The sequence below is a fragment of the Trichosurus vulpecula genome, chromosome 5, assembly GCF_011100635.1.
Source record: "Trichosurus vulpecula isolate mTriVul1 chromosome 5, mTriVul1.pri, whole genome shotgun sequence".
Classification (NCBI taxonomy): Eukaryota; Metazoa; Chordata; class Mammalia; order Diprotodontia; family Phalangeridae; genus Trichosurus; species Trichosurus vulpecula.
In genome coordinates this window covers 265,027,674-265,036,186 of record NC_050577.1, presented here as the reverse complement: position 1 = coordinate 265,036,186, position 8,513 = coordinate 265,027,674, and the positions used below count along the sequence as shown (strand labels likewise).

At 50.3% G+C, this 8,513-nt stretch overlaps 1 protein-coding gene across 1 annotated transcript; it reads left to right on the top strand.

The window, feature by feature from the left end:
- The first annotated feature begins 1,091 nt into the window (after positions 1-1,091).
- On the top strand, positions 1,092-8,230 carry SHMT2 (serine hydroxymethyltransferase 2). The gene is made up of 12 exons (XM_036760020.1): positions 1,092-1,219; positions 2,691-2,888; positions 3,582-3,661; positions 4,093-4,293; positions 4,560-4,641; positions 4,799-4,921; positions 5,040-5,179; positions 5,803-5,968; positions 6,748-6,847; positions 7,001-7,156; positions 7,399-7,506; positions 7,713-8,230. The coding sequence occupies exons 1-12, from the start codon at positions 1,187-1,189 to the stop codon at positions 7,838-7,840; spliced, it is 1,515 nt and encodes a 504-aa protein (XP_036615915.1). The 5' UTR covers positions 1,092-1,186; the 3' UTR covers positions 7,841-8,230.
- The last annotated feature ends 283 nt before the right edge of the window (positions 8,231-8,513 follow it).

The following is an 8,513-nucleotide window of genomic DNA, read 5'->3' as shown; positions in this document are numbered from 1 at the left end:
CAGTCCCCTACGGCACTATTAGTTAGGGACTAGACCTATGATTTCTTGAGCAGGGGAGGCTCCCAATCCACTATATTATACTGAAAATATGGATCTGGGATTTATCAGTATAGAGATCATAATTAAACCCCAAGAGGTTTCAGGGAGACAGACAGAGACAGAGAGATAGAGAAAATTCTAGACAGAGAGACAAAGGGGGAGAGAGAGAAAGAGAGACAGAGGGGGAGGAGGAGAGAGAGGGGAGGGAGGGGGAAAGAGAGAGAGAGAGCCTAGGACAAGCCTTGGCATATACCCACGGTTAGGAGGCAGGATATGAATGATGATCCTGAAAGGAGACTGGAAAGGAGAAAGCATACATATAGGAGGAGAATCAAGTTAAGATCGGTATCACAAAAATTCAGAAATGCTGGGCGGGTGATGTCAGATACAGGGTCTGATATAGGTGAAAGATATAGGGTCATAGCTTAGATCATAACTTGTGGTAGGGTTCAGTGAAGATTTTTTGAAGGATGCGGAAAACTTGAGTATATTTATAGGAAGCAGGTAAAGAACCCTGGGGGCTCCTACCGCAAAACTGAAGATGGGGTGGTGGGAGGGAGAAAATGGAGGGGGGTGGTAGAATTAAAAGTTCTGCTGAATTAGAAGATCCAAGTTAGAATCTTCTCTGTGGCCCAGCTGTGATTTAGGGCTAAGAATAGGGAGCCAGCAGTCAGTCAATCAACGAGCGCTTACTATTATGCCAGGCACCGTTAAGCTACGGGGATACAAAGGCAAAACCAGTACCTCCCATCAAGGAGTTTCCAGTCTAACGTTGGGGGGGGGGGGGAGGGGAAGGGGGATACAACATGCAAAACGACTATGGAAAGCCAGATATAAATCTCGGAAGGAAGAATTTAATATTGTAACTTCTCCTTAACGAAGAGACCCAACCCTCGCTCTTTCCCGCCACAACCCCATCCCTCCCCAGCGAGTTCGCCTAAGCTGGAAACAAGAACGGAAGGGCTCTAAAAAACTACAACTCCCAGACTATGCCGAATCTCTTCTGCGCATGTGCTAACAGCCCCTCTCCTTAAAGCCGGGAGCTACGAGCCAGTCTTTTTATGGCGCATGCGCTTCCGCATCCTTCTTTTTGCGCGCTGCTGCGGGCCCAGGTGCATAGCAGGACCTGCTGAGTCTCCGAACCGCGATGTTACCTTCCCCGTTGCTTCGTGCATTCCGGGTAAGGGCAGGGGTGGCTGGGCCTTGGAGGCAGCTTGACACGGCACACACTTTCCTCCGCCCCGAGTGGGCTTGCCCCAGGCCTGGGGCTTTTGCCCAGTACTTTTTAGCACGTGGCCCGCGGCGGGAGGAGGAAGTGGGGGCTGGGGGAGAGGGGAGATGGGGAGGGGCAGGCACAGGACTCCGTGCACTGATAGCTAGTGGCCCTTCTCCCCATGAAAGCGCAGCTTGGGGTCCCGCTCCCCCCCAGCCATGGTCACGCGGCGTGGGGGGAGGGGGAAACCCGTTATGTGTACAGAAGCCACCCATTGGAGTGCCCCAACTTTCAGGACCCCTCACTTTCCAAACTGGCACTAGACTGAAAGGTGGGGCATGGGGTTCCTCCTGTTCCTTCTCCCCCACACTCAAGGGGAGTAGACGGGTGGGGGCCTGCCTAGTTACAGGTGTCTTGGAATGGGTGGGGCGAGGGAGAGATGGCAAAGAGCGGATCATTAATGGTAGCGTGCCCAGTTCTACTGGGCAAACCTGAGATTTCTACTCCTACCCTCTTACCCCACCCCACCCCCAGCCCCGGGTTTGTTCTGTATAGCCCAGTCTGTAAGGGATCTCCCCTAACCTCCAGGGACGTGGGTGAACGGTTCACCCCAACCATCCCATGCCAGCAGCAGAAGTAAAAAAAAAACCCTCAATGGCAGGTGATGCAACTGTCCCGGGCGGGTTGCATCAGGGAGGGAGGGAAGAGTGGGGTGGGATATAGTTGACAGGGGCAGTATGTGGTCCACTGTCCCACTGCCTCATCTAGGTCCCCGATTCTTCAGGGATTAGCAGTGCCTATTACAGTGGAGACAACCCAGCTTGGGACTTCCATCAGCTCAGCTTCAGACTTAGAACTTTGTACCCCTCCCCCCCACTTTATTCAGCATACCCTATGTTACTGTTGGGACCAGAGTTGCTGTGTTTATGTAGGACTTAGGGAGAGTTCCCTGGGATGGGGAGGTCTAGGGGAGAGTGGGATAGGAAGGCCCCGAGGCCCTTGGTTTACTGTGGTTCTGGAAGCCCTGACTCTAACTTTGCCCAGTTACAGGAAGCTCTCCTCCCCCCATGCCTTGCTGTCTCAGTGGAGTGGATCAAATCAGTGCCACCCCCCTCGGACTTTCCTCTGAACTTTGGCCTCTAAAACTATCTTCAGGAATGACCGAGCTTGGCTGATCTGAGCTAGACAATGGGGGCAGGGCAGAAGTGATTGAGTCTGAGTCAGGGGTGGGGAACCTTTAGCCAGGAGGCTACATGTGGCCCTCTAAGTCCTCAAGTGTGGCCCTTTGACTGAATCCAAACTTCACAGAACAAACCTGGGAGTTTGGATTCAGTCAAAGGTCCACACTTGAGGACCCCACCCCCCCAGAGGGCCACACCCCTGGTCTGGGTTATAGAGTCTATGGGGATATGTATGTGATTTTTCTCTGCCCTGGCAGCCCCTCCAGAGATGCAGTCAGCTGTTTCAGGTGGCTCTCCGGTTCCAGCATGGAGAGGCAGCGAAAGCCCAGGCTGGAGAGGCCTCCAGAGGCTGGACAGGCCAGGAAAGCCTGTCTGAAAGTGACCCTGAGATGTGGGAACTCCTACAAAGAGAGAAGGATAGACAGTGTCGGGGCCTAGAACTCATTGCCTCTGAGGTAGGAGCACCCTGGGGGCAGAGATATATCTGGGTTGGGGCTGGGTGGACTGGACACTGGTCTGGTTTGCCTCTGATTGCAAGGACATTGGTGTCATACTCTGATAGAACTGGATCTTTTCATGCCTGCAGGAAGCATTTGACTTTGAAAGCCATAACTTAACATTATCTGTGTTGTGTTGTATTTTTATTTGTTTTGTTAAATATTTCCAAACTATCTTTGGGAGTTTTATAGGCTTGAGTTAGAGGAAACAGCTCAGTTACTAAAGTTATCTCATCTGCTTCTGGGGTTAGGGCACAATGCCCCTGCAATCTGGAAAATACACATAAAATTTTTTGGCTTTCCCTTTGAACCAGAGAAATCTGAATTATTATGATATTAAAAGAGAAAATATGCTGATGTTATGCAGTAATATACCTAAACTTTACATATTTCTGAGTTTCTAAACTTTTTTCTGTGTCATCTGCAGCTTCTGCAAAACTCCCCCCAAATTTTCTTATGCCATCCGGTGATATATTGAAACCTCCATGGGGAAAGTCTCAATGTGGAAGGGATATCTGTATTTTTCTCCTTGGTACAGCACTGGCTCCAGTGGAAGGAAGGATCAGGCTGGCCTGGCATCATAATTTTAGGGAACTGGGAGGAGGTGAGGTGCTCCCTTATAACACCTTCTCCCCATATCTGTCATCTCAGAACTTCTGTAGCCGAGCAGCCCTGGAGGCTTTGGGATCCTGTCTAAACAACAAGTATTCAGAGGGCTACCCTGGCAAGAGGTGAGATGAGGGGGCCAGGGCCAATAGGAAGCTGGAGCTGTGGGAGGAGGGATGGACTGAACCTAGCCTTTCAGAGCACCCCACCCTTACATATTCATTCTCTCTCTTCTCTTCTTTTCTCTTCTCTCTCTCTCTTTCTCTCTGTCTCTCACTCACTCACTGTGTCTGTTTCTCTATCTCTGTCTCTTTCTCACTCTGTCGGTCTGTGTCTCTCTCACACTGTGTTTGTCTGTCTGTCTGTGTCTCTGTCTCTCTCTCTTGACTGTGTCTGTCTGTTTCTCTCTCTGTCTCTCTCATTATCTTTTTTCTGCTTGCTGTTTCAGTTGGAGTAGATAAATTGAAGGGGATATAATACCCCTTCAGCCACAAACTAAAGCGCCCTGTCGTATCCAGACTTAACCCTTTCATTTCTTCTCCCTCCTCAATGACAGGTACTACGGTGGATCGGAGGTCGTTGATGCGATTGAGCTGTTATGCCAGCGGCGTGCCTTAGAGGCCTTTGACCTTGACCCAGACAGATGGGGAGTTAATGTCCAGCCATATTCAGGATCTCCAGCCAATCTGGCTGCCTATACGGCTGTCCTGCAGCCCCACGACAGGATCATGGGATTGGATCTGCCTGATGGAGGCCAGTGAGTTTGAGGGGAGCAGTGGGAAAGAGATAGGACAAGCTAGGTCCCAAAGCTCTGAAATTACATCTAAAAAGCTAGAGGGGCAATTTGCTTAAGTGGAATTTCCTGGGGTGGGGAAAGGGCATGGGGGCCTGAGTTGAGGAAGAGATTTTAGGACACAAGCAATGAAAACAATCTAGCCATATGGGGGTGGGGAACCTGGGTTTTGGGGTTTTGTTTTCCCTGCTCTGAGATCTCCTCGGCTTGTCTCTCTTTCTCTTCCCCAGCCTTACTCATGGTTACATGTCCAATGTCAAGCGGATCTCAGCCACATCCATCTTCTTTGAATCTATGCCATATAAACTGAATGTGAGTGATGGAAGGTGAAGGAAGCATGGGATGAGGAGGCAGAGTGGAAGATAGGAGAGGTTTCACCTCCGAAGCCCCATGGGTTGAGAGGAGGAGAGAATTGCTGTTCTCTTCCCTACTCCCAGAGTCTCAATTATCCATTTGTCCATCTGTTCAGCCTACAACTGGCCTCATTGACTATGACCAGCTGGCCCTCACTGCCAGGCTGTTCCGGCCACGTCTGATCATTGCGGGCACCAGCGCCTATGCTCGTCTCATTGACTATGCCCGAATGAGGGAGGTGAGTCTAAGAGTGAGCTTGGAGTGGGTTGGGCCCTTTGTGGAGATATCCTAGGTTGGGTCAGACTTAAGTAACTCTTCCCCCACCCCACCAAGCTGAGTTCCTGTTCTTCATCTAGGTGTGCGATGAGGTCAAAGCCTATCTGATGGCCGACATGGCACACATCAGTGGCTTGGTGGCTGCCAAGGTCATTCCTTCACCTTTCGACCATGCGGATATCGTCACAACCACCACCCACAAGACCTTGCGTGGGGCCAGGTCAGAGCTTGCCACTGGGCATTCCACTGTGCTCAGAGCTCTTCAAAGATTAATTTTCTTCCCTTCTTCACACACTCACACACACACACACACACACACACACACACACACACTCACACACACACACACACTCACACACACACACACTCCCACACTCACACCATGGGTCACCAGACTCCCTTAAAGCCCTATGATGAATTGTCTAACAGGATTTTTTAAAAGAATGGGAAAACAGTTGAAGATCTACTTGGGAACTGGGAAAGGGTCTGCCCAGAAGATTCCTACTTTTTCTCTCCCGGGTACCCTCCTCTTGAGCCCTTCTGTCCCTGGGTTTAGAATCCTAGAATGATGCCCTTTTTCTGGTCCTCTCCTCTTTTTGTACAGACAGAACTGACATGATCTGTCTGCCCCCTTCCCAACCCTAATCCCATTGTGACTCTAACCTGCAGAGAAACCCTGACTTCAGCAGACCTTAGGCATCTAAGAGCCAGACTCTTCCCATTTTGTCCTTCCCTCCATCGGGAGGGACTAGCTATTGACCCCAGTCAACCCTTTCACCTCTCCCACAACCCCAAATTCCACACAGGCCAGTCCCCGACCTCATTTTTTCTCTCTCCTCATAGGTCTGGACTCATTTTCTATCGCAAAGGGGTACAGTCTGTGGACCCCAAAACTGGGCGAGAGATCCCCTACGCATTTGAGGACCAGATCAACTTTGCTGTGTTCCCCTCCCTGCAGGGTGGGCCCCATAACCATGCCATCGCAGCTGTTGCCGTGGCCCTCAAGCAGGTAGGTGGGGTTGGTCCCGAGCGGAGGGGTCGGCTTGGAATGAATGAGCCACGTGTGCCATGGTATCAGCCCATCGTACTTCCTTGGAATGGCAGCCTGGATGCCAGTAGGACTAGATTTATTGTACAGCAGTAGGAAAAGGGGATGTTAGGCTGGAGTCATATATTTTTCATCTCTTATTACTGCTAGAGTGGCAATGGAAGGAGAAGGGACAAAAAAAGAGGTGCATCTGTTGGGGGTGGGGAGGAGCAGAATATAAGGTCTTCAGGATTAGGGGAGAGAAATTAACAACACTAATTGCTTTTCATTGAAGGATGGGTTGGAGGAAGCTCTTGCTGTTGGGGCGGGGTTGGGGAGCAACATCATACAAGAGATTGTGTGGGTACCTTTGTGAGCTGAAGCAAGTTTGCCTCTGAGCTTTACTTTACTCACCTCTACAATGGAGGATGTTGTTCAGGATCAGGGATTTTTAACCTTTTTTGTGTCTTAGACCCCTTTGGCAGACTGGGTGAAGCCTGGGAACCCCTTCTCAGAATCCTGTTTTTAAATGCATTAAGTAGAATACTTAGGACTACAAAAGATACCAATTGTCCTGAAATACAGTTCAAACATATTCTTTTTAAAACTCTTGGACCCCCAGATTAAGAACCCCTGGACTAGAGGTTGTCTTCTGGCTCTTGATCTGAGCCTAGACCCTTCTGTTCTCAGAAGTGATGGGGTAGGTGTGAATACAGGTGTTTCCTGGCTGCTAATACTGATCTCCTCTGTGCCCCTCCTAGGTCAATACCCCAATGTTCCGAGAGTATTCCCAGCAGGTCCTTCGGAATGCCCGGGCCATGGCTGATGCACTTCTCCAGAAGGGCTACTCCTTGGTGTCTGGTGAGGGGTCATGGGAGCCACTGTTAGTGTACGTTGGAGGGTTGAGAGAGTCTCGTTGTTCATTCTCTGAGAAAGGTTGTTGGGAATCCTAGGAGGATATTAATGACACCCACCCACCCACCTCCATCTTACCCCATTTGTTTTCTCTTTCAGGCGGCACTGATAATCACTTAGTTCTCGTTGACCTTCGACCCAAAGGGCTGGATGGAGCCAGGGCTGAGCGAGTTCTGGAACTGGTGTCTATCACTGCCAACAAGAACACCTGTCCAGGGGACCGGAGTGCCATCACCCCAGGGGGACTCAGACTAGGTATGTGGGGAGAGGGGCCGACAGTGAGTGATCCTGGGAGGGCTTGTGCATCAGTCCTAGAAGGAAACCTAAAGAGATATCTGTCTTTCTGCCCCTCTCACCTAGCAGAATTCGTGTCATTTCGTAGGCACTGAATAAATGAATGAGAAGAGGCCCTTTCCTCATCCTTACAACCACGGGGTACAAGTTTGTGATTAGGAATATGGCCTAGCCAGCACTCTAATACCTTTCCTGCTAAACAGGTGCCCCAGCCTTGACATCTCGGCACTTCCGAGAAGATGACTTTCGGCAAGTGGTGAACTTTATTGATGAGGGTGTTCACATTGGGCTAGATGTGAAGAACAAGACAGGTGAGTGGTCTGGCTTGAGGGCCCTGGATTGCCCACAATCCATCCTTGAGCTGGTTTCTCTTCTCCTTTAGTCACTCCCTGAGAACTGCTCACCCAGCAATCTACCGTTCTTCCAGGGTCCCTTGGTCAAGAGTGTTTGGGAGGGGAGACCAGGTTGGAACCCTTCCGCTCATTTCTTTCCCACCGTCCTTCCTCCCAACCTTCAGGGAAGCTCTCAGATTTCAAATCCTTTCTCCTGAATGATCCTGAAACAAGACAGCGCCTGGCCAATCTCAGACAACGAGTGGAAGATTTTGCCCGGGCCTTTCCCATGCCTGGCTTTGAGGAGCGTTAAGGGGGCCATGCTGTCTCTCTTCTTCTGAGAACTGGAGGATGCCTATGCCTTCCTGCTAAGCAAATTTGGGGAGAGGAGGCACCTTCTTACTCCTGTTTTTCTGTGGGGGAAGAAGAGTGCCATTAGTCCCAAAGGGGGACTTTCTCCCCAGCCCACTAAGTTTGTAGTTGAGTTTTCTAACACTCTTTGGAAGTTTGGGATAAGGTAGATGTGATATATCTTCTTGCCTTCCAATTTTTCCTAACACATTAACTGAAAACACCTTACTCTCTAGTTCCCTTTTCTTTTCTATAGAGTTGGAAGGGGGCAGATGAGCTGTTTTGATGGGGGGAAGGGGCTCAGTTAGACCTGCCTCTTTTTTTTTAATCTAATAAAAATGCTGCAACTGTCTCCTGTTTTTCAGTTGAGGGGGGAACAGGAAAAGATGGGTAACAGGCTGACTTGTGTTCCCGCCTTCACATTCTGTATTCCCTCCCTGGGGGCATGGGGCCATGGGGCTTGGTGTGCCTCCCTCTGACTCTGATCAGAGCCGACACCAGACGTGATTAGCAGGCGCAGCAAATTCAATTTGTTAAATGAAATTGTATTTTGCCCACGGCTGCCTCTGCTTGATCCCCCGAGATTGGGGTTTGGGGGAAGGGAGGGGACTGGGAGTGGATGAGGAAGAGATGTG